The sequence below is a fragment of the Gorilla gorilla genome, chromosome 21 (genome assembly GCF_029281585.2).
Source record: "Gorilla gorilla gorilla isolate KB3781 chromosome 21, NHGRI_mGorGor1-v2.1_pri, whole genome shotgun sequence".
NCBI lineage: Eukaryota > Metazoa > Chordata > Mammalia > Primates > Hominidae > Gorilla > Gorilla gorilla.
In genome coordinates this window covers 23,052,367-23,078,021 of record NC_073245.2, presented here as the reverse complement: position 1 = coordinate 23,078,021, position 25,655 = coordinate 23,052,367, and the positions used below count along the sequence as shown (strand labels likewise).

At 41.8% G+C, this 25,655-nt stretch overlaps 1 protein-coding gene across 3 annotated transcripts in view; it reads right to left on the bottom strand.

Annotated features, from left to right (window-relative positions):
- SPTLC3 (serine palmitoyltransferase long chain base subunit 3) overlaps positions 1-25,655 on the bottom strand; it is a 158,568-nt gene that overhangs the window by 42,906 nt on the left and 90,007 nt on the right. For all 3 annotated transcript variants that reach the window (XM_004061820.5, XM_055373525.2, XM_055373526.2), the window contains 2 exons: positions 13,068-13,173; positions 5,562-5,781 (listed from right to left, as the gene is read on the bottom strand). In XM_004061820.5, coding sequence (XP_004061868.3) covers positions 5,562-5,781; positions 13,068-13,173 — 326 coding nt within the window. The remainder of the gene's footprint in view (positions 1-5,561; positions 5,782-13,067; positions 13,174-25,655) is intronic.

The following is a 25,655-nucleotide window of genomic DNA, read 5'->3' as shown; positions in this document are numbered from 1 at the left end:
CCCGAGTAGCTGGGAATACAGGCATGTGCCACCACTCCTGGCTAATTTTTGTATTTTTAGTAGAGATGGGGTTTCACCATGTTGGCCAGGCTGGTCTCGAACTCCTGACCTCTGGTAATCCGCCAGCCTTGGCCTCCCAAAGTGCTGTGATTACAGGCATGAGCCACCACGCCTGGCCGAGTATTTTTGATCAATGGCCAATTGAAAGATTCTTAGAACTGGGAGCATGGGGGCGGGAGGAGGGGACCAAAATATAAAAGCTTCTTGGAGTGTCTCTGTTTCAACTCTCTCATTTTGCACAGGGTTACATTCTAAGGTTGTGTGACTACACATTGGTAGACCCATATATCAAACCAAGGATTTTCAGCCTAACTCTTCCTCCATCCTTATGGGGAGGGGTGGCAGTAGGAGTGAAAAGAAAGGAAAAGAGAGACATTTTCAATAAGGGAGTACCCAGGCTTGATGACAGGTTGAATGACCCTGAAGAGATAATAAGGCTAGAAGCTAACAGCATAGCTGATATTCCCTGGTGGCCTGAGGTTCCATTTTAAGAACTTTGTATGCATTAATACATTTAAATTTCACAATAACTCTTTAAGGTAGGTACTGTTTTAATTCCCATTTTATAGACAGAACAACTGAATCACAGAAAAGTTTACACAATTATTCCCGAAAGGTGGTAGAACAAGGATTTGGACCTAAAGAAGCTGGCTCTAGAGCCCCACCCTTAGGCCACACTCGACTTCTCCAGACTTCTCCCCAGAAGAGTAAGCTTGGTGTGGTGTGAGGGGGGTCCAGGAGAACACAGACCCCAATTCCACTCTCCTTACCCTGCGGTGCTTTCCCTAACCCAGAGACCGTTCCTCTTTTTGGAGCGGGTGGGGAGTTCCTGATCTACTCATCTATATGGTACTAAATCACAGATTGAGTCACATTGGTCTCCAAATGTTTCATGTCTATCTCTCTTGTTTCTCCAAAAGGGACTGAAACTTCCTTGAGAGCAGGGATGGAGCTTTACGCTTCTTTTAAAATCCATAGTGGTGGACACCTAGTAGTGGCCTGCTAAATATTGACCGTCTGGTGGAAAACAGACGGGTTTTAGAGATGGAGGAAAGATGGCCAGGGGCCTCAAAGCATATAGGGTATTACTCAACTGCGTTCTCAGGGACAAGTGTAGCAATTGTCTCTTAGCTTGGGGGCCATCACTGACAAAGATCAGACAAGGAAGTAAAACAAAACTTCCTTTGATCTTGAAAAGGGCTCCTCCCAATGTCCCCAACCCTAATTCACAGATTGAGACATTTTTTAAAGTCAAAGTCATGAGCCTTCTTAGTTTGAATAAATACCTCATCGGTGCAGCACTGGTTCTTTTTAATGTTAAGACTATCTTGCCCAAAATTTTATTTTTTTTGGACTGAGTTCGCTTTCTCTCAGGGTCTGAGTTTCTGGATGGAAGTTTATTTGCTTGTGTGGTTCAAAAAATGGAGCTCTTTGAGTAACTTCTGGAGAGTGTCAGGGAGAGCCTTGATTCCTGGCTACTAATTCCCCCTCTCGTTCCCCCATTGGGTGCTATGAGCCATGAGTTAAGAGGTGGCTTTGGTCTTTTGCAAGGCGAGTCTGGGTCGTGTCTTCTTCAGGGTAGGTTAGAGGTCTCCTCATATCGAGGTTTCCACGTCCATTTGGAAGTGCAAAACCCTGATTGTTTTCTCTACACACAGGCCTGAAGTTCAAGGGCAAGGGTGGCCTTTTGGGAGGAAATCAGACAGGAGACTCTTAGAATAAACATCTTAGAGCTCACTCCCTGACCCCTGCTTACTTCAAAGGGATGTTAAATACAGCCAGGGCCTAGCGTGCAGGGCAGAGCTCACTTTTTAGAGTGACCTGGCTTTGGCTGGCATTCAGGCTTCTGGGGCTAATGCTCGCCCCAAATTTGTCTGCCCTGTCCCAGTTCCCTTCTCCAGAATTCCAGCCCTGCAACCTATCAGTTACAAGGGCTACCATCACTTCATTCATTTGCAAGTCTCTGGTCAGCCTGTGGAGGCTGTGGGAGCCAGTGTTCGGCACCAGGCATGCAAGTGGACTCAAGATCCTTGCCTGGGGAAAAGTTTGGGGTCTTCGGCATTGACCACATTTCCCAGCAACAGGATCAATACAAATGTGAAAGAATAAAAATAAGAAACCTAGTCCCATCAGCTTAGGCTTTCCTTCAAAGAAGCCATTCATGGCATGGAGCTCTGACAGATGGAGAGAAGTAGTGATCTGGAATTTCATCAGGAAGGTCTTGAAAGAACAGACTCCTCCACGTTAGGCTGTTCACTGTGCATCTATAGCGGCTCCAAACCCAAAGTGAGCAAAACAGCAAAACTCTGCTGGCTCTGGACAGACTGTTAGCAGTTTCCTTGAGGTGGAAAGTGGGGATCACAGCCTGGCAGCAACTTCCAATTAGCAGAGAGGAATTTGTAGGACACTTTGTGAGGAAAAGGCTCTGAGATAAAAACAAAACCTCTGTTTCCTCTACTAGTATCGTCATACTAAACCATTTTTTTCTCCTTGTTTTCAAATATGTTTCATTACATGTCTCATCTGGTTGCTAATATATAAAACTCTGACCTTGACCCATTCCATAAAGATTTCCAGAACCTCCTAGACACTGTTACTGGGAATGCAGCCCCTCTATACCAATATTAACATCACTTAAAAAGAGAGTTGAGAGCCAGATGTTTTTATCTTTTTTTTCTAGATTTTTGGAGCTAACTGATTATTTTCAAATTTCAGGGTTTACTGAGAACCCTATGAGAACAGTGAAATTGAAATTATACACAGTTTCAGAAAAACAGCAAGTCTGAATGTGTGTACTTTAACTTTTTTTATGTTCAATTTTGTTGCTTTTGTATACATTGGTTTGGAATCCTAGCTATTTTGCAATAATCCCCGAATTTGAGATATACGGTAAAGTATCTGGGAGATTATTCATCTGTCTATCAACTGTCTATCTACCTATCTATCTGTCTTTCAGTACAGTTATCAGAGCTTGAAAACTCTACTCTTAATTATTTAAACATACTAGTAGAAGTAGTTTTTTCAAACAAAAATCTTTAGTATTTGCCGAATCCTAATTTAAACAGACTCAAAGTAAAAATTCTTCACAAAATTATCTGAAGTTCATAGGAATAAAATATATGTTTGACTTGAAATTATACATAATGAAACTTAACATAATTAAAAAGAATTAAAGGTACAAAGGAACAGATACATAAGTTCCATTAAATCATGGGCTCATTAAGCCGAAAGGAAGCCAGTTTACCCAGGTTTATCACAGTCTGACCAAAATCATTCCACACAGGTGTGTATCTGACTGATTTTTAAGTCATCAGGGATACAGGCATTTTCTCAAATGCCCTCCTGCTCACCGCCCAGGTCTTGGAAACAGCCCCTATGTTTTCAAGGTTTTGCATCTTGCTGTTTTAGGGCAGATCTCAGCGTAGGCTAACGAATCTCTGCCAGACACGCTCTAATTCTTGCTGCCATCTAGTGGTAAATTTAGACACTGCAGTGTAACACGAAGGGAAGAGAAGACAGAGAAAGGTGGGGAGGAAAAAGGAGGGGGTGGGGAGGAAAAAGGAGGGGGTGGGGAGGAAAAAGGAGGGGGTGGGGAGGAAAAAGGAGGGAGAGGAGAGGGAATGAACAATGCGACCCTCTGTATCCAAATATGCATAAAATGAGCATTTTAAGAGATAAGAAAATGAACAGATGTGCATACTTTTTCTGCATCCCGATTAATGTAAATAATGGTAATTTCCACAATTGCTCAGTATCTATGCCAAATGAATAGAAATTGTGTGGACAAGAACGCCTACATCTTAAAAATACTCTAGCTGACATCAGAATGGAGAGCGTGAGAGAGAATCATGGTGAACTGGTCTTTACTTCTGCTAGTCGAGAGCCTTTGTTTAAAGTGGGTATCAAATGAAGCTACTCTAGGGGGAAAAATGTGACATCCACCAAATTTGACAACATTTCAAGAATTGGCTTGCTTCGGTTTATTCAGGTGCCTTTGGTTCAGGAAGTAGAGTTATGCTTCGTTAAAAATTTTGTAGTTCAGAACTGCTGCTAAAGTAATCACAAAACCACAAGCTCACAGAGCAATGTAGCCAGGATCAGGGAGCTCCTAAATTTGAGACCCTCTGCTCCTACTGCTTCGACAGTCTAGGAAGGGAACATTTAACCTTTCACCAGATTTAGCTGAATTTTGTAAGATCCTGGGCTTTCCCAATGGTTTTAGCATTACCCAGCTGATTCCCACAGGCCAGTGAAGAGGGGATGAAAAACAATGCTTTGAGCCCGAAAGAAAGCAGTGCTTATTGAAGGGTAAAGGCCACTTAAAACTCTGAACATTTTAAGCATCTGTGCATTTCATGGCAGGGCCAGTGGCCAGAATTAAATCTGTTGTTTTAAATCATGAGCTTTCAATGAGAGGACTGTTTTCTGCTGCACTTCTTGGTTTGTCTAACTGGTTTACCAGAAGTCTGAACTCTTGTTCCTGTTCATCACGATAGGTAAGAAAGTGGGGATTTTTGTTGATACCACTTGCATGCACTGGTTTTGGGCCTGGTGTGGCATCCTAGGCTGAGCCAACATCACTGTCACACCTGCTCTTTGGGACAGGTGTAGGTTTGTCTGAGATAGGTGTCAGAATTTGGACAAGGCTGTCCTCTCATTGGTCAGATAACTGGCTCCTCTATCTCTCAAACCCAGGTTTGAATATTGGATTTTCTTTGTCCCTTTCCTTTCCCTCCTTTTAGATTTCTCTCAAATATTTATTGTTTTTTTTTTTTTTCACAAACCTCTTGGTGATATTGGCACTAGAATGACAGGGCCAACACTCACTTAACAGTCTAATCCCAGCAGATCAGAATTTTTAAGGCATATTGATAAGATATTGGAGAATGGCAGGATTTGGCCTATGGTGTATGCAACATTACAGAAAGAATTTTTTTTTGCAGAGAATATTTCTTAGAAGTACATTCCTGCCACCGTTTTGATTAAAACTATTAAAACCCACAACTTGTAGCATAGGGTCAGCCTCCCTAATAACTAACATTGCCTACTGTTGCTATTATCTTCTTTGTGTTTTTTAATGCTTATAGTTTTCAGAACATCCCTTATCACTTCTGGCTTGGTATACATTATTCTCTCTGTGTGTTAAATATGGCCCCCCATTATTTGTCTACCAGATGGATGTTCATTCTAAACCATGTCCTAGATACTACTTGACAGAGTTAATTATTCCTCTGCCTGGTACTTTGCATCTTATGTACACGGCCAGTGTTGCCATTTCATTATAGTGTGATCACTCATCACATGCTCCTCTTCACTGTTCGAGGGAGAGCTCCTCGATATTCTGGGCCTTATCAGGCTGTGAACCCACTGTAGCCAGGCTGGAGTGATCAGCTGAGGTGTGGTGAACTGAATTGAAGCTTTCATGAAATTCAGAGAAGCCCTACACACGGCATCCCCAGGGCACTCAGGTTTTAAACAGACACAAGCAGGCCCTCTCTTACCTTCCTTCCAGCTATGTAACCTCCTGAAGCTCCAAAGCTTTTGGTGAATGTGCCCATGAGCACATCAACTTCATGAGGGTCTAGTCCAAAGAACTCCGTGACACCCCGGCCGGTTGGGCCCACGGCCCCAATACTGTGAGCTTCATCTATGTAGAGGTAAGCCTTGTATTTCTTCTTTAGAGCTATGATCTGGGGCAGATGCACGATGGAACCTTCCATGCTAGGGCAGAAGGAGAAATGCTCATAACTAACAAATACCCTCCTGGGAAGCTCTGTCAGTTTCCCCATCAATACATCCTAGACAGTCTTCCCTGACACACGCCATTCCTTTGTTCTGAAGGCATGTTTTATTGGGCTGAGACAACCCTTTCAATCCTGTAAGGCCACTTGGGCATTTCTATGCTACTTGCATAAAATAATTTACATTCAATGGATTTAAGTGCTTTTGGTTTCAGCTAATTCCCAAGCAAACAATCAGCTCACTGCATTATTGATCCAATTTATTTGTAAAGCCAACCGGTGTAACTAGACTGACCATTCTGGATTCTAGATATTCTGCTAGAATTGATTAAATTACCCTATAGTCATTCCCTTTATCAGCCTGGCATTGCCTTTTTGGCCAGGTCTGTTTGACTTAAATTCGGTGCTTGAATTGCCATAGATTAAAAGAGGGAATTAAACAGACACAGAACTTTATTTAAGACATCATAGTGTCAATTCAAGTACAATAGGAAGTCTTTAAGACCTCTTGTTCAATACCCACTTCAAGTCAATGACCGAGGTGTCTCCTCTTTCTGTTCCTTTAGGGCAGAGGAACAGAAAGTTGAGTGAACATCAGAATCCTCTGAAGGATTTGTTAAAACACAGATTGCTAGACTCCTACCCCAGAGTTTCTGATTCAGTCGGTATTGGGTGGGCTGAGAATGTGCATTTTTGCCAAGCTCCCAGGAGATGCTGCCACCAATGGTTGCGGACCACACATAGAGGGCCACTACTGTAGATGAACTCTTTTGTTTTAGCCCTAACTGTTTTATTTTTCATGATATTGTAAGTTGCAAAAGCACTTCAAGTCCTGTGATCTGGGGCAGATACACGATAGAACCTTCCATGCTAGGGCAGAGACAGAAATGCTCTGAATTAACAAAGATCCTCCTGGGAAGCTTTGGTACATCCTCCGGCACAAAGGGAAAAAAATGTAGTCTATGAATAAATAAAATTAAAATTTCTATTTACATGGCACCTCTGGGACTCAATGGATTAAAAAAATCTGACAGTAATCAGTTCTCAGAACACTTTGCAAGCTGTGTCTATATTGCACACAGTTTTGACTGCATTGACAGGCAAGTTGTACGAAAACACACAGACACACTCACCACACAAAGGAACTTGTCAAACAATTCAAACAACCGTTTAGGTTAGTTCAAGAGCTAATTCATTGAATCAAACAGAGTTGAACGTCTCCTTTTTCCCCTAATTATTTATTAGATTAAATTTAATGTATTAAAAAATAAGCTTAAGTGTTAGGTCGATTCAGTCAAAACAGTCCAGCTGGCTGTGTGCACAGTTACCCAGACCAACGGGTGTTGGTTTGGAGAGAGTATCATGATCACTGGGTGCAGCATTTGTGTGTTCCACGAGGTAGTTTTGGATGGCCGAGTTCAGATTTTAATGAAATAAAGGCCAAATAGAGTTGTCTTTTCTTATGTAAGTTTGTGAGTTAATTCCAACATGTTCTTAAATTAATTGCTTGTTAAAATTGTTTCCATTGAGGGGAAGACAGTCTGGCCATCTGGCTGCCTAAGCTTACTAACTGTGAGCTTGGGCAATTTGCATGATGTTCTCTGCTTCAGTTTCCTCATATGCAATACAAACAGGATGATGGGCCCCTCTTCACAGGGTCTTTATAACAATCACTTGAAATCATGCTTGTAAACTACCTGATCCATGATGGGCATTTAGTGAATCGTTATGGCCCTCAGGAGGAGGAGCTTAGGAGGAAATGGTTGCAACGAGTCCTAACTTGGGAAAGTGGGAGCCCTTGACAATGTTCTGTGTTGAATCTTATAGGAGCGAGGCATGTGGGTGTCATGCTGGGTGTCATACATAATAAATGGCTGCAGGTCCTCAGAAATCTAGAATTTTCTTCTCTTTAAAATGTTATAAGTTGGTAACACAAATATGCCAAAAAACCTGACATGCCACAAATAGCCATTTTTTTGTTCTGGAACTGAATTTGACAGAAGCCAAAGTTAATGGCCCACAGTGTTTGTAGACACTGCGGGCAGCTAATTAACCATCCTTCCATGGGGCTGGTCTAGCTGATGTTAGGAGCCTGCCCACCTGGTTTATATTTCTTCCTCTAAGATTAATGACTCTACAATACTGCTGACTTTTGGAGTTAATGCAGGGCACACACAGAGTCCTAGGGAGAACTCAGCTTTTATAGAGTTATATTCACCCACACTAAGTTTTCATTTTCACAATGTGATCAAATTTGAATTGAGCCTTTTCCCATAGTGGGATATTGAGTCTAGAGCATGCATAAAAAGGCTATCTATGTTATTCCCATGAATTGCTGTCAAAAAACAGTGCCAAAAATGATACAGAAAACAAGAACAGCAATTTATTCTTTCTTCCTGAATGGAAGGTTGTGTTTTTCTTTTGACTTCAATAGAAGAAAAACAACTAAAACACAACTGTAGGTAAAGATAATTCCACGAGTTAATTTGAAGCTCTGTGCAGGGACTTGAATTATTCTTAAACCAGCAAGCCAGTGAATAATTCCTTTATATCTTTTCTATTACATAATGTATTAGCTAAGTGACAAGCCTCCTTTTTGAAATCTCCCTCTCACCACTTTTCCCTCCACATGTAAACCATATTAGCCACTGGCAGATGGAGAATTAAACCACTGGCTAGCTAACTCACATGGTGGAAAAATCTCCTTGGTGGGCCCAAAGTATAACTCAAAACAAGAAAGCAAGGTGGAAAGAGAGAAAAAGAAAGTTAAGGTCAATTGAAAATAAAGTAACGAATGCTTTCTTATTCTTTTCTTTCTTTGTTTAAACCATAGAGATACAGGTGAGAGTTTACCACTGAAGTTCTCAATCCTTAAATTTACATTATTTTGAGCGCAGGAGAATAGCTTACATTCTTAGAGTAAATGGTATTCTGAGGCTACAGCATATGTGCATATGTTTATATATGTATTTGTTTTAGAAGAGCTGACTATTATTCCTTGATTAATTTTATTTTGAAAGTTAGTGCTCCAGCTATGCTAGTTTATGTCCCAGGTTATTTGGGACACCACACCTCAAGGATATTTTTGAATAATTTTGAGATTCTCAACCACTATGAGTTGATAAGGGATCTAGACTTCTCAGAGACATGAAATTAGAAAATGTGATTTTAAAATGATACTTAATGAAAACGTACAGATCAGAACACTGAAATAATACTATTTTAGTTTTAAACCCAAAATCATGCATTCATGAAACTTTGGGTTTTAAGTTTCAATGCCCCTGTGTTACAGATGAAGAAACTGAGGCCTAGATAGGTTAATGGTAAAGGTCAAATGGGTGATCTTGCATTTTCCATGTTTACTTCATTGGATGTGGACACATGGGCTGACTCTTCTATTTACATTGAGCCTTTGTCCCATCAGGGCCACCTGGTTTTAATCCCAGCTCTGCCTCATCTCAGTTATCTGTCCTGGGGCAAGTAATCTAAGCCTCTGAGCCTCAATTTCTTCATATTCACAATAACTTCAGGAATACTTGGAGGCTTACTCAAGGCTGCACATGGGAAATGTTTAGCAAGGAGTAGACACATGGTCAGTGTGAGTTTCTTTCTCTAACATCCACTTTCTGGATGGAAGAAGAGCAAACAGCCTTGCAACATAGATGACTTATTGTTTTCTGAGTTGCAACTTCTTAGACTGAAAATCAATGTGACAATAAAGACAGCCACTCTTGGTTGTGAGCTTTCTATGGGCTGGGGCTCTGCCAACACTAGCTTATATGACCTCATTGAATATTTATTATTACCAAAGTACCCTATGGAGGCCACACAGATGTAGGTGGTGATGCCAGGATTTGAACCTAGGTCCCAGGCCTGCCTCCAAATCCTGACTCCTCTATATTCTACATATGAATAATAATACCTATGAATGGTGACATTATTATTATTAGTTTTGTGGAGTTGTCTGACTTCTCAGACTGGGTATCTAACCTTTTCTATCTTGATATCTCCCTGAAACTTTCTGATTTGGCTGACTACTCTCTTTGGGGGTTATGAAAAAATTGATGTATGTGGGCTCTGTGGTGATGTATGTTGGGGTACTTTACCCATGGTGGCAGACCATAAGCAAGAGAAAAAATCTGGAAGTTAAAATTCAAAGGAGGCTTTGTGTAGGTACCAACAAGATATGCATTCCTAATATATCTCCGAAAAGTAGGAGTGCATTTGTGAACTATTGACTTCACATTCCTAACCCTCCTTTGGAAAATCCTACGGGAAATAATTTTTTTTTGTTGTTGTTGTTGAGACAGAGTCTCTCTCGGTCTCCCAGGCTGGAGTGCAGTGGCATGATCTCGGCTCACTGCAACCTCTGCCTCCCAGGTTCAAGTGATTCTTGTGCCTTAGCCTCCTCATTAACTGGGATTATGGGAGTGCACCACCACACCTGGCTAATTTTTGTATTTTTAGTAGAGGTGGGGTTTCACCCTGTTGGCTAGGCTGGTCTCGAACTCCTAACCTCAAGTAATCCACCTGCCTTGGTCTCCCGAAGTGATAGGATTACAGGCATGAGCCACTGCACCTGGCCTTATGGGAAATATCTGGTGATAGTTGCAAATTAGAACACCTGTATAAAGGCTTTTCCTTTGAGGTTTAAGGCTGTAGAACTCAACTCTAGGCTATCTTTTTATTTTACAGATGAGGAAATTGAAGCCCCCAAGAGCGATTGAGGCTTGTCAAAGAGATGCCCTGTTATCTATCTGTGAATGTGGCCTTTTAGGTCTTGGTCTCATTTAAAGTCAACATTCCTGTGTGGGTGAAATGAAAGGAACTTTCTTGTGAAGGAAAATTCATGGAAAGTGGGGACTTCACTCTGTGTCATCACCAGGTTGATTGAGCCACTGTGGTGGATGGCTTCCAAAGATGGCTGCCTGCAAAGCTTCCCATCCTTATACATACAAGTGGATCCTCCATCAGGGGGTAAGGTCTATTTCACCTTCTTTTGAATCGGGGCTGGCCTCATGATGTGCTTGAGCCAATGGGTCAGGGCAGAAGTGATAATGTCCCAGTGCCGGCAGCCTTTGCTTTTGCTCTGTTGGAAGCCAGCACCACGTTGTAAGGGAGTTCTGGCTAGACTACAGAATGAGAAGAGACTATCTATAGAGAAAGCCGTGTGGAAGAGAGCATGGCACTCCAGGTGAGAGCCAGTACCGAGGGCCAGATGTGCAAGTGGGGTCATTTTGGATGTTCCAGCCCCAGACAAAGTGTCAGCTGAATGAAGTGGCCTCCATGAGAGGCCTCCAACCAATGCCATGTGGAGTAGAAGAACTGCCCAGTTGGTCCACACAACCCACGGTAGCGTGGGAAATCATTGCTGTGTAAGCCATTATGCTTTGGGTGGTTTGTTACATGGCAATAGGTAACTGAGCAGTCACTATTGCTAGTGCAACCAAAACTGTGGTTTGGTACCACTCTGGCTTGGAGCTGGAAGTCCACACCTGGCTCCCTTGTCCTTCTGAAGTGGTGGGATGCAGGCGCCTGGCATGGCCACTAAGAAGCCCTGCTGCTGGAGTTGTTTCTCTGTGTAGCTGATGGGAATATTTGCCAGTAAAATGCCAGTGGTCTACTTAATTTCAGCCATGATCAAAGTGGTTAAGACCTAACTTTCATTTACTGGAGCTAAGTTCTGTTTATTTGCAGTTGGGTTTTGTTTACTCTGCTTAAAGGAGATGCCCAGTCTGCTCTCTCTCAGCTGATCTGTGTTCCCATGAATCTAGGCCTGAATGACAGGTGTTTAGATAAGGGCTATTTGCTCCCCTCCCAGGCTGGCAGCAGGCACAAATCACACAGGGAAAAAGATCCATGCTTGAGGTTACGACAGCCCAGAGTCAATATGAGATTATTTCTTAAAATTGCAAGTTAAGGCCTACGAGTTGTCAGTTATACCAGAACAGGTTTTCTCAGCCTTGGCACTATCGACATTTTGAGCTAGATAACTCTGTGTTGTAGGGGCTGTCCCGTGCATCGTAGGATGCTTGGCAGCATCCCTGGCCTCTGTCCACCATATGCCAGTCACACACTACTGCAGTTGTAACGACTGAAAATCGCCAAATGTGCCTAGGCTGGGGCAAGGACAAGCTCACCCTGGAGAGCTACTATGTCTAGAGTGCTCCCAAAGACTTCATCAACAGTACATACTCTCTGGGCTGGCTGGAGGAGGTACTGGTAGGTGATGCAGAAAGTGAGCTAGTAGAAACTGGAAATGCAAACTTTGCATTTCCCACAGTAGGACTGGGAACATCCAGAATCCTTGCCATGGGGGCAGAAGTACTGGAGTTAAAAATGTTAAAAATAAAATGAAACCAAGCTTCTTCTTACTATTATTTTAGAGTTGGGAGAATTCACTTTTTTTTCCTTAAAAGGAATAAAGGCACACTTCTGCTGCTGCTCATTATCCACTCATGTAGCAGAAAAAATGTGCACTCAGGGACTAATGAGATTAGCAGGCTGAAAGAAATCCTATGTGTATCCTCAAGTCTCCTTTGTAGCCACACTCCTCCTTGTCTTAAAGTTGAACAGCCTTCGCTTCCTTCCTTTTAATATTTTTCACTTTTCTATCATTATAGGAGATATCCCCCTCAATTTGCCTAACGTCAGGATTGTTTGAGAATTGATTCAGGATTGGGCACTCTGAAATAATATCTCCTTGGCTTATGGACTAGACATCAGCCCACTCCCACCTGCTGGCTCTGGAACAAGAATTGCACCCCAGGTTACTCCTACCTTGAGGAAAACAGGCAGATCTTTTGTATTCTGATGGCAATCACTAACGAAGTTCAGCAAGCAGCTGGGGGTTGGGCGTGCTGTCCAGGTAGGGGCATCCGGGCCACCCATCAACAATTTCTACCAGTCATAAAGGCAAGGAGTGTTTTGATCTTGAATAACCCAGCTGCAAAACGCCTTTGAAACTCTGGGGCAGTCAAAGGCAGTGGAAAGAATCAACTCAAGTTAGCAATGCCTTGAGAGGATATTTCTGAGGAAGTCTTCACAAGCCGGCCAGCCTCCAAGCTGCTGCGCCATATATAGAGTCATCAGAAAGACAGATGACCCACGTCTGACAGCTCCCATAGGTGGCTCTGTCTCAGGTCCCTGTGTAATATAACCAACTCTAAGTCATTTCTCTGTTTAGCTAGGAAAGGTCAGCCTTTCCGCACTGGTCAGCTTGCTGCAGGCCTCCGAGTCGTAAAATGTGTCCTGTTATTTACATACCTGTAGACACCCTCCACCAGGATGAGAATCTTTTTCCAAGCTCTGCGGGTTCGAGGCTGGCCATAGATGACAGCATCTCTCAGGAGCTTCTCTAGGCTTTGTGTGTCTTTAAATAATACCAAAAAAAAAAAATTGAGTCATGAAAGGGTTTACTTTTCCTTTTCCACTTTCTTTTTCCAGATGTTTTATGTTCACACTCAGACCTAAACTTTCAGAGAACAAATTCAGAATCAGAGAACCCTTAGGGAGAGAGAGAGAGAGGTCTGTTTTTCAGTAGAACTTAACTCTGACAAGACAAATAGTTGGATTTGTACAAGTAGGCAGAGTAAACTCTCACCAGTGGGGCATGGTTTCCTAGGCTCTTAAAGGCTCTCCCCGCCTGCCTTAGAGAGATTGAAATTCTATGTTAAATGCATCTCTTAGGTCTAAGCTTTGTTGCAGGCTGAAATGAACTCTGAGAGACATAATTAATACCACTCATCAATCGTGTAGACATGAGCATGTTAGAGTTTAGCTGAGTTTGCACAGATCTCACTTCCTACACTTTGAGCCTTGATTTCTGACATCCCCCAGTCTTAGAAGTTTCAAAACTTTAAAGCAGTGGGACAATTAAGCCTCTTTTTCAAAATATTTGGAGATCTCTGAACACAATAATAGCTCACAGTTATTGAGCCCTATCTGTGTGCCAGGCACCCTTCTAAGCTCAGTTTTTGTCATACCTCATTTAATCCTCATAAGAACCATCTGGAGGAAGTACTAGTAGCATTTCCATTCTGTGGTTCAGGAAACTGAGACACAGAGGAGTTGAGTAAACTGCCTGAGGTCTATCATAAGCAACAGAATCAGGATTTGATCCCATGTAGTCTGTACTGTAATCCACAGTTGTAACACTACCCTTTGCTGCCTTATGTGAAAGCCATTGTCCCTTCTTCTCAAATGAAATGGTGATGTAGAACAAGGGAGGATGAATGTCTGGCAGAATAATCTTGTTAACTTCTAATGTCAAATATAATCAATAGTGACAATTCATTTATCTGCTATCAGAGGTAGATGACTGGGCTTGGGTTGAGAGGTCATTTAGAAGAACTTGCCTACCAACCTAGCTGTTTGGTATGTATGTACATGTTTGTGTATTATTTTGTTTTTAACTTTTAAGCCTAGCAAGAAAAAAATGGCCGAGGTTTATGGGCATATTTTTTAGACTGATTATATTTGTACCGTGTATTTTTTGCATTTCCTAAGCTTTCCCTTTTTTGAGAAGCTGAAACTGAAATACTTTAGGTCCAGAATCCAATCTTAATTTTAAAAGATGGAGATGCTACTTAACTGCTGGCTTGACTGTTATGCAATGTTCACCAGGCATTAGAAACACCATTTAAAATGCTCACAAAAGGTGACATCTAGCAAAGATAAATCTTTGAGGTCAGGAGTTCGGGACCAACATGGTGAAACCCAGTCTCCACTAAAAATACAAAAAATTAAGTGGGTATGGTGGTAGGCACCTCTAATCCCAGCTACTTGGGAGGCTGAGACAGGAGAATTGCTTGAACCCAGGAGGCGGATGTTGCAGTGAGCCGAGATCACACCACTGCACTTCAGCCTGGGTGACAGAGCGAGACTCTGTCTCAAAGTGAAAAAAAAAGATAAATCTAAAGCTGCATAGTCAGTACTGGTTTTGACCACTACAGACAAAGCTCTCAAGAAGCGTATGTGCATTGGCTTATCACTCACTGGTCTAGGCTCAAATTAGCTGCACTTCTTGGTCTCAATGGAGAGCCCTTCAACTTTGTCTTTGAGTCTCCAGTCTGTGCTCGGATCTGTTTTAGGGCTTCCCTCAAAGCTGAGTGAATGCATTAGTGGCTGCATTAACTTTTCCACACTTCAACTCTGCCACACTCAATGAGGCCACAAGATAGTTCTTTGAAATAGAGTTGTGAATATATTTGTGTGTGTGTGTTTCTTTTTAATTATCAAGTACATTTAAGCAAACCACATTTAAATAAAGGTGACTTCCTATGACTTGGAGTGGGATAGGACAAGTCAGAATTTGATAGTGCAATATCAGAACCTCATCTCTGAGAGGCCCCTGTTAGCATGGCACCTTCCAAGCTGTCCTCAGCATCCACCCACTAGAGACTGGATATCGGGTCCTGAAATTCAGAAAAAGCATGTGACATGAATAAGATGCTGCATACTAGCAAGATCTCTTGGAAATCCAAACAGTAGTGTTAATACACTATTTGACTTCCTTTAACGTCCTTAAGAAAACATCATATAAATAATGGAAAAATAAAGGAAATATGTAATGAAATAATGAAGAATTAAGGGAATAATTCTTTATTCAAATATATAAAGCCTTAGGTATTAGATATAGTATGCTATCAGTATGCTACCAATATTTTCTGGCATGTTATGAGAACCAACAGATACAAAAAAAAAAAAAAGGTCATTTTCCTTTCCTTTCTTTAATCACTAGCCAGAAACTAACTTTTTAGGTGCTTTGTCAGTTTAAATGTGGAATTAATCAATTTCACCAAGATCGTAAGGACCCGTGAAAGAAGAATTGGAAGAATGGTGGATCTTTGTTTTATTTCATGCCACTTTCCTTTTCTTTGTTTTTTTCTCTTTTTATCTGCAAAACAGGCCTCCTGATATCCTGGCATCCACTATTGTGTTCTTTTCACATAATATTACCTAATTGACAAATTTACAGAGCTTTCTTCAGTTCTTGTTCTATTTGAGCGTGGCAGCATTTGACACAATTCAACACAAACTTATCTTTTAAGCTTCTTCTCTCTGCCATCTGGACACCATTTTTCATTAGTTTTTCTTATTCCTTTTCCCAGTATTTCTAGTATTCTTCGTGAGCACTATTTCCTCTTTTAACCCATTTTCCTTTTATGTTTTCTCCTTGACTTTTTTTTTCTATTTTCTCGTTAATCTTCCAGTGGTTCTCAACCTTCAGGATGAGTAGAAATAATCATCTGGGTAACCAGTTAAAATGCAGATTCTCGAAATTTCTACTCAGAGATTTTGAATCAGTTGGTGTGGGTCAGGGCCCAGACGTTTGTATGCTCAGTATCCCTGGGGTCTGGAACCCATAACGCAAAGCCAGACCTCTACTTTGATCGATATAATGTTTTTCTAACCATTTTTTAGACAGATATGGGAACCTCAAACCCATTTCCAAGATGGAACTTGCTGCAGACTACATTACTGGCCCATTTTCCACCTCATTTGAGTTCCTTCTTCTGTGACTTTGCAGTCCTTTCCTCTCACCGGTGGAGAACGTTTCCCTGCCACTTGGCTTGGGTTCAGCCAAGTGACTTGCTTTGGCTAACGGAATACAGAGAAGAGACAGTTTGCTAGTTCCAAACCTAGATCTGAAGAGATCTTATGCATTTCTACTCTTTCTCTTGTGCTTCTGCTAGTGACAGAAAAAGAAAATGCCCAGGCTAGCTCCCTGGTCTCAGGTTGGCCCTGGGAGAGGATTAATGGCACGTAGGGCACGGTTACGCCAGCTCACCTGCAGCCTCCAGTGAGAAATACTTGCTGATTATTATTGGCAACTGAGGTTTGTTCCAGTAATAGTTGCCTAATACAATCTCGAATGGCCCTTCCTGATACAGCCTCTGCCTGTCTTTCTGACATAGTTTGTCAACATCCCCCAACACACAGCCTCCTGATTCTCCTCCATGCTTTTTTTCCTCTTGTCTGTCTGGAGAATGCTCACTCATCACTGAAGTCTTAACCCAAACTCTTGTCGTCAATAATACAGAACAGAGTTAAGGGCTTCCTCCTTGGTGTCCCTCCCGACTTGTCTATTATTTTTTAAGCACTCATCGCGATGTTCGTTTTTTGCTTTCATGTCTCTCTTCCATGAAGTCGGGGACCTCGTCCTCATCCTTCTCGCCCTAGTCTTAGTACACAGTACTAGGCTCAATCATTACCTAATAATTGCATCAATGTTCTTTTCCTGGAGAAAGAACGTAGACTAGGAGACAGGCAAGGAAATGCCACTTGTGGATAGAAATAAGAATTATTAGAAAAGATAAATATCTCCTACCTGCAATATATTTTCAAAGATTGATGGTATCTTTTGTTTTGTTTTAAACACGAGCAGATAGATATTTTTTGAACGTTCCCAAGAGCGTGTTTTAGCGTACATTATTAACCACTAGATGGCAGCCAAGGAAACAAAAAGCGGCTTTCTTGTTTTGAAATTTTCAGTTAATAAACTTTCACCTATTTGGGTATCTTCTTTTCACTTTTGCTTTAGGCAGAGTTCCTAAAATATTGAAGAAAACCTTGCGACTTGGAGAACCAGTCTTCCTTTCCTATAATCTTTTATTTATTATGTCTACAATATTTTATACTATTATTCATCTTCTATAACCAAATCCTCTGAATGGAATAAAGAGATGGTGAATAAAAGCATTCCTGTTAAGAATGTTTTCCCTTTGGGACTTGGAATTTATAAGTTTTTGTGCAGAAATGATAGATGGTAAATGTGGCTCCGACGACACTGGAATAAAAACTAAACCCAAGTGAACTAAATTAGTAGTCATTTTAAAATGAATATTCTAAGATTTGGAAAAAATATGTAAATTCAGAGGCCACTGTGTTGTTTTTGCACCAAAAAGGTCACATACACACGATGGATTAATCCAGAATTTTAAAATGAACACCACGAGTCCTAAAGAGAAGCTTTTCTCCATTTTTAAAAATAACACGCAAGACATGAAAACAAGCCTTTCGGTGGCCGCGCTGTGTTTTATACATTTTGCGGAGGGAAGCAAGAGGAATCCCAGTCTTTTCCAAGTCAGGGACTTCGTTGTGTTTGACTTGAATGGAGATTGCCATGGGAGTGGCTTTTGGTGGAGTTCACAGCCCCCCAGGGTCAACACACCAGGATTCTTGAGCAGAAGGAAAATCAATTAGCCATTTTTTTTTCCTCCTGCGAGGGATGAACTCTCCGACCTCTTAGAATCACAGAAGCTACACAGGAAAAGGGAAGACTGCGCTCGGCCCGGATTCTGGCCCCACCTTAGCCCCTGGCATGTTCCTCTCTGGTTCTCTGTCGTTCTACAAGGCTACAGTGCGTGGGTTACAAACCCGCAGATTTAAGGGATTGTGATTTATGTTCTGTAGGCCTTATGGGATTCTACCGTTTTAGCAAGCTGCATGCTCACATCTGCAAGGGATTTTTTTAAAATAATGGTGCTTATTAAGGCACTTACACTTGCATTATGTTAATCCCCATGACACCTCTGAGAAGTAGGGAAGGACTGTTAGGTTTTTGTTTTTTGCAGATGAAAAAAACAATGCCAGAAGTTTTGTTAAAAAAAGTTCCCCAAACAAAAGCCCTCCAAACAAACCTGTTCTTGTTGATTTAATAAGAAAATTCTGAGATACGGAAATTAAAATAAAAGTATAAATTTGACACCATCTAGGCACACACACACGGTGCTATGGTACAGTGTGGTTGTCGAGTCATAATGACACACCACGGACTTAAAATGACCGCTATTTGAGCATTAATAATGCCTTGGTGTTACTCAGCACAAAATTTGACTCACTAAGGAGGTTTCTTTTGGTTTGTAGAGGACTAAAAGGATTGAGCTGGTTTGGTGGTGTATTAGTCCATTTTCACGCTACTGATAAAGACATACCCGAGACTGGGTAATTTATAAAGAAAATGAGGTTTAATGGACTTACAGCTCCACGTGGCTGGGGAAGCCTCACAATCATGGCGGAAGGGGAAAGGCACATCTTACGTGATGGCAGACGGGAGAGTGGGAGGCAAGTGAAAGGGGAAAACCTTTATAACACCATTAGATCTCGTGAGACTTATTCACTACCACGAGAACAGTATAGGGGGAACCGCCCCCATAATTCAATTATCTCCCACTAGGTCCCTCCCACAACACATGGGAATTATGGGAGCTACAATTCAAGATGAGATTTGGGTGGGGACACAGCCAAACCCTATCAGATGGTTATAAATATCTAGCTATAAGAAATGAAAATGTGGAGACCATGTGCTGGTGCCTAGTGCAAAACAGTCCTAGCCTTTCGCCAGCATAGTTAACTGGATTACTGAATTACTAAATACTTGGAATAATCCAACTATGTGTCCAAAGCTACAATCAGGCTTAGGTGACAAATGCTCTTAGCCAGCCTGAGCCTGTGCCTGTTCTTACATTCAAAACCCTAATAATAGCAAGCCTCCTGGATCTGGAAAAGCTGAAGATGCAGTTTTGTGAAAAGAAAGCACAAGGCAGCAAGGGACCCAGAATCTTCCAAGAAGGTAGGGCATAGTTCATAGTGCGTCTTCCGGAAGAAAAAACCCAGACATTTAGCTTTCCTCTTATTTCACTGTCAAATGGCAACACTGTTGCATACATCAGGGCTTCCTCCTTTCTCTTCTCTTGTGCAGCTGTGGGTTTTCCAAAGGCCTAGATCTAATGTGAGATCTTCGCTCACTGCCCATTTCTCAGTGCCCCTGCTCCCTCTCCTGTGGATCCAGGAATGCGAGATTGCGGCTGAAACTCAGCCTCCACTTTCCATATGCTCCTGGTGTGGTTGGTGGTTTATTCTTTGTCATCCAAGACCCCACAAAAACTACTTTCAGCTGCATTTAGAGACACCCTTTGGTTCCCTACTCTCTGGGTTGCTCAGCAAAAATATTTTTGTGTCTGCCTATCAGCGGCACTCATATTTTGTAAATGAAAAGATGGATGGATGATGAATGAATGTTACTTTTTACTGTTCCTAGTCCCTTACCCCCCATCTCTATATCCACTCCTCTTATTCCTTTGGACATGCAGTTTCATCCTTCAAGATTCAGCCCAAATGTGAAATAGTAAGTAGCGGGTATTTAAATAGCTATGAATGATGACAAAGAAATTATTCTTACTTTTAAGATGGTGGCGGGGAGGACTGTCCCCCTTGTTTAGCCTTTCGGCGGAAACAAAATCACAATGACCAGTTTTGTCAAGCAAAACAATTATTTTTTGAAAGTCACATTTATGGGGTCTGTTCTCCATGAGATCACAGAGGCCATTTTTGACTGAAAATCTGGTGCCTTTAAGTTTTCTAAAGCAGATTGTGCAAGGACTTTGGCTCAGGTTTTCTGGATGGCTCTTTAAACATGTGGATAGATGTCGCACAGCCTTAGGCAGTTGAAAGAAGCAAAGGGATCTTCTTGGAAGAGTGCAAAAGACAGCTGAGAGCAGATGACCTAGGTTGGGCTTATGGGTGAGGCAGATGCTAGGGACAGGGCCAGTTTACCCTGCAGGGGGAGGGGGTAACTGCAGCAACTTTTGACTCTGTAGGCATGAGATGAAGGACAGGCAGAACCTAGAAACCAGGGACAGGGTGTCCAATAGGCTTGGGCTCTGGGCTTGATGCAATGCATAGGATTCTGATCCTCAGGAAGGAGATTGTGGAATGAGACAAAGTGCTGAGATGGGATCTCTAAATGAGGGGGCTCAATGCACGAAGGTGAGACATGATTCAGGGAACAGTGTAGGAGCCCAGTGGTTAGGATTCTCAGTCAGGTGGGTGCTGGCAGCATCTACCTAACCAAAACTGCCTTGGCCCTGGGAGAGGTGTACGGGAGATGGAGGCTACCAAGTATTACATTCATCACTCTACCATCCAGGGGCAAACAGAGGGTAGAAAAGGCCAGGAAAGGAGGTAGCGTGTCATGCTTAAAAACGGAGACTCTGGAGTCAGACTTCCTAAGTTTACCAGCTCTGACTCTTACTAGCTCTGTGTATCTAAGTCACTTCACCACTTTATAGATGTTTCTTCTTCATCTGTCAAAAAGGAGATAAGAGTAGCAGGTGCTTCATTTTGTAATTATGAGGCTAAAATGAGTTGGTGAATGTAAATGGCTCATTACAACGAAGGCTCAATACAGTTGATTATCATTAAAAGATAGAGAGGCAATTGCTGGCTTTATTAAGCAACCTAGTTTAGAAATCCAAGTTGGACATTGAAATACAAAAGATCATGGCTTGCAAAGTAGTCTAAGCCATGTTGACGGGTTTAACTTTTTACTTAAACAACCTCACGAGCCCTTGTTCTGCAGACTAGGTAGTGCTCAGAGTTTTCTGGCAAACACTGGCCTTCTTTTTCTTCCTCCTCTTGGTCTTTAGTAGGCAGAATTTTGGTTCTTCCTTTCCACTTTTTTTTTTAAACTACTCCAAATTCTTGGCCTGCCTGGACCTCTGACCTCATGACAACTCTCTAAGCTGAAGAAACAGCTTTTCTCCGAGGCTAGCTTAAGAAAGTCTTAGTGACTCACTTGAGGACCGAGGTTGCCTGCAGTCTCGCTGCTCTGAGTGTGGTTCTGCATGGCGGCAGCAGCAGCGGTAGCAGCAGCGGCACCCAGGAGCTTGTCAGAATGCAGGATCTCAGGCCCCCACCCAGACCTGCTCAATCACAGTCTGCATTTTAACAAGAGCCCCCAAGTACCTCGTGTGCATATGAAAGCCTGAGAAATATTGGGGAAAAATAACTTCATCATTTGCTCATTTCCTCAAAATGCACCAGAAACACCATGGAGAACAAATGTGTTGGTTCCTGGTTGCAGCTGACTCTGTAGCTGAGGCCGTGAAATGGCTGGAGAATGGCTGGATAGCACAAGGGCAGCCGGAGGGTTGGCTATGTCCCTGAAGCTGCCCACAGTAGAAAATGCAAAGAGATATTTTTAATACTTAGCCAGCAAGAATGCAGAGGCCAAACTTCAGCATTCTGAATTGAAATTGAGGCTACTAACAGGATAGGGCTCCATTAGCCATCACACTGGACTGAGTTTTACACAAGGGACCACAGCTTTCTGAGTCCTACATATGGCCTGGCAGCAAATAACTGGACTCAGCTAGTGGTTAAGAGTGTTAACAAGTGCTGTGCATATCCTGCCTATACCCTCTCAGCCCAGCTTCTTCATGCAAACACAGGCCATTCTTTGCCTAAGGGCTCTTTTTCTGGCTGTGGGAACATAGCCTGAGTAGGGAGCAGCCTTCAATCAGTCACAAATGGGAATTTGTGGATAAATACTTCAGCTCCCTCAGCCCACAGGTAGGGATAACAGTGAGTTATCTATCCTGGCACCCAGAGTTTCCTAGTAGAATCGAGGTCCTGTTGTCCACTCTGGTCACTTGCTTGACAATGCACCATGTTGGCTGCCTTCCTGTGCCCTGGTCACCTACTGGTGCTTCCTGTGCCCTGCTCACCTACCGGTGCTTCCTGGCATCACTTTCTGAATAAGTGACTTGTGATTACATCCGTGTCTCAGGGTCTGCTGCTGGGGAAAGCAAACCAAGACAAAAGCAACAGACTTGGGTCTGCATTTTGACCCCTGTGATTTATCATTTGCCTGACCTTAGGCAGGTCATGTAATCACTTTGAGGATTAGTTTTCTCTTTAATAAAATGAGGATAATGAAAAGAACTGTGTATCTGGATTGCTGTTAAAATTAAATGAACCAGTTAGCTAAGAACTTAATACCAGTGAAAGCTGAATAAATGATAGAGTAGTTATGACTCAGCTATTATCCACATGTACTATTATAGAAGAGCTAATCTATGGTGATAAAAGATTCTGGTACTCAGGTGTTTTTTTGTTGTTGTTGTTGTTATTGTTTAAGAAATGAGGTCTTGCTATGTTGCCCAGGCTGGTCTTGAACTCCTGGCCTTAAGTGAGCCTTTCATCTTAGCTAACCGAGTAGTTGGGCTTACAGATATGAGCCACCAGGCCTGGCTCTAGTACCCAGTTTTGAATTTAGCATCACTAAAAATGCACTTCTGAGTCTTTTCCTGTTTTTTTAGGAAATAGACTTTGGGTGTTCTGATTTTGCTCCCTTGCAGAACTTTCCTTCTATTTAGTCTTCTCAGGTATTCATTCTGGCTTTGTGGGAAATGGAGAGAGAATAATAATGAATAGCTTTGGAGTTAATAGTCAAGCCTATTTACACAGGCTTAAAAGTTTATTATGATGGTCTGAGTAGGTTTAAGTATATCTTAGGTATTTTTTCCTACAGAGAATTAAAAAATCCAAGGGCCCAGAATTCTGATTCATTTATAGTTGGTTTAAATAACAAAGGATGTCCACTTCCATTGGTACTGCTAAAAAATAGAACCTCCTCCTCTCCAACAGGCAGAAGAGTATTGTTAAGGTGTAAGGAGAGGACATGAAGCAGAGGACAGTCCATGAGAGCAGAACAAGTTTAGAGTTGCATGAAATTCCACAATCCCATTGTTTAAGAATGCTCTGGTGCAGGTGGCCGTTCTTAAAACCTGTCTCACAAGTTATTAGCTTCTAACTGGACTGGTTGTGTGTGTCATGCACATACAGTTTCTGCAGATCCTAAACAATCCCTGTATTATCAGTCCAATCTGTGTGGATGCATATGAAGGATTAAGACATCACTGCATACTAAAGCAGTTAGTATTATCTTGGGAATAGCAGAGCAAGAAACAGAGCCAGCAGCATCTGATGCTGTACATATTATAACTCCATTCAGTTCTTTCCCTGTCCTTATACTTCTTGCTTCCCTCACCTCTCAAGAAAGAAGTCATTCAGAGGACCCTGGAAATAACTCTGCTCTCAAGGGGTCTGTTTTTGTGATGTAAATACAACAGCAGCAGAATATGCTCATGTTTCAAAGTTGTATTAAACATGTGGGTGTGTGGGAACAAGGGTTTTGTGCACCTGTGAATGAAAGCCTAGTGGTTTCCTATTGTTGCTGTAAGAAGTTAGAATACACTTAGTGACTTTAAGACAACACAAACTTATCTTACAGTTCTAGAGGTCAGAAGTCTGAAATGGGTTCGACTGGGTGAAAATCAAGATATTGGCAGGGCTGTATTTCTGTCTGGAAGCTCTAGGGGAGAATCCATGTCCTTGGTTTTTCCGGCTTCTAGGGAAATGCTTCCTGCATTCCTTAGCTTGTGGTCTTCCTTCATCTTCAAAGCCAGCAAGGGCTCTTTAAGTCTTTCTCACATTGCATTGCCCTGATCCTCACTCTTTTGCCACTCTTTTCCACATTTAACAACCCTATGATTGCACTAGACCTACGTGGATAGTCTCTTTAAGGTTAGCTGTTTTGCGGCCTGAATTCCATCTGCAACCTGAATTCCCTTTGCCAGGCAACATAATGTTTGTAGGTTCTGGGGATGAGGGCATGGACACCTTTGGAGGGTGAGCATTATTTTTCCTACCAAAGAGAGCAGAAGAGCAACAGCAGCTCAGGCATAATAGACTCCCATGGGTTAGAGGACAGACTCTGACCCTAGCTGCACCCAATTCTCAATTAGTTGGGAAGGGCAGTATTTACCCAGATAGCTCCAGGCTTCACTATTAATCAGTTGTATGATCTTGGACAAGTTGCTTAATAACTCTAAGCCTGAATCTTCTCATTTGTAAAGCAGTTCCTACCTCGTGGAATTCTTCACAAGGCTAAATAAATTAGAGAAGGCCATTACCTCAGCACCTGGCACAGAGGACTTTCTCAATAAATGTTAGTTGCTAGTCTAAACAACAACAGCTAACATTCATTGTTAGGATAGAGATAGTAACTATTATCTATTTTTCATGAGTACAAAGGGAGGGCATGAAGAACAAGTTACTGAATGTTTTGAGAGCTTTGTAAAATTGGGAGATAAAATTTAACCCTTAAATTGTAATTTCAGCAAAAAGTTAAGAATTTAAGGGAAAATTTTATTGGAAATAATTTGAAACGTAATAGAAAAATTCCAAGAGTAAGAGTACTGCAAAGAACACCCACTTACTTTAACCTAGATTCACCTATTAACACTTTATCCCATTTGCTTAATCATCTCGTCTATGCATATTTATAGCTACGTCTGTCCACCTGTGTTTAAATGTGTGTGTACACACACACACACACTTGTTTCCCTGAATTAAGACGAAGTTGCATATATCATGGTCTTTACGCCTAAATAATTCCATGTGTTTTCTTTAAGAATAGGGTATTCTCCCCTTCAAGAATAGGGTATTCTCATACAATTACAGCAGGATTCAGCAAACCTTTTCTATAAAAAAGCCAGATAGTTTTACTTTAGGCTTTGTGGACCACATACAGTCTCTGTTGCGTAGTCTTCTTTTTCTTTATACGACGCTTTAAATATGTAAAAGTGTTCTTAGTTCACAGGTCATAAGTTGTCTACCCCTGGACTATGGTGAAACGATCCACTTCAGTATTTTTAATGTTGATACACTATTCTTATCTAATATTATCTAATTTACCATGCATCTTCCAATTTTTCAAACTGGCCTAGTAATTTCCTTTATGCATTTTCCTGTCTCTTTTGGAATCCAGTCTAGGACCCGCCATTGCACTTGGCTGATACTGTTCTTTCTTATCCTTTAATCTGGGCCATTTCCTCAGCCTTTCACTGTCTGTTATGGTATTGACATGTTTAGAGAATACAATTCCTTTTTTAAAAACAGAACATTCCTAATTCGGGGTTGTCTAGTGATAGGATTCAGTGCTCTAACCTGCATCCCATATAAATGATGTCAAAGGCTTTTTAGGGTATCATATCTAGAGACACA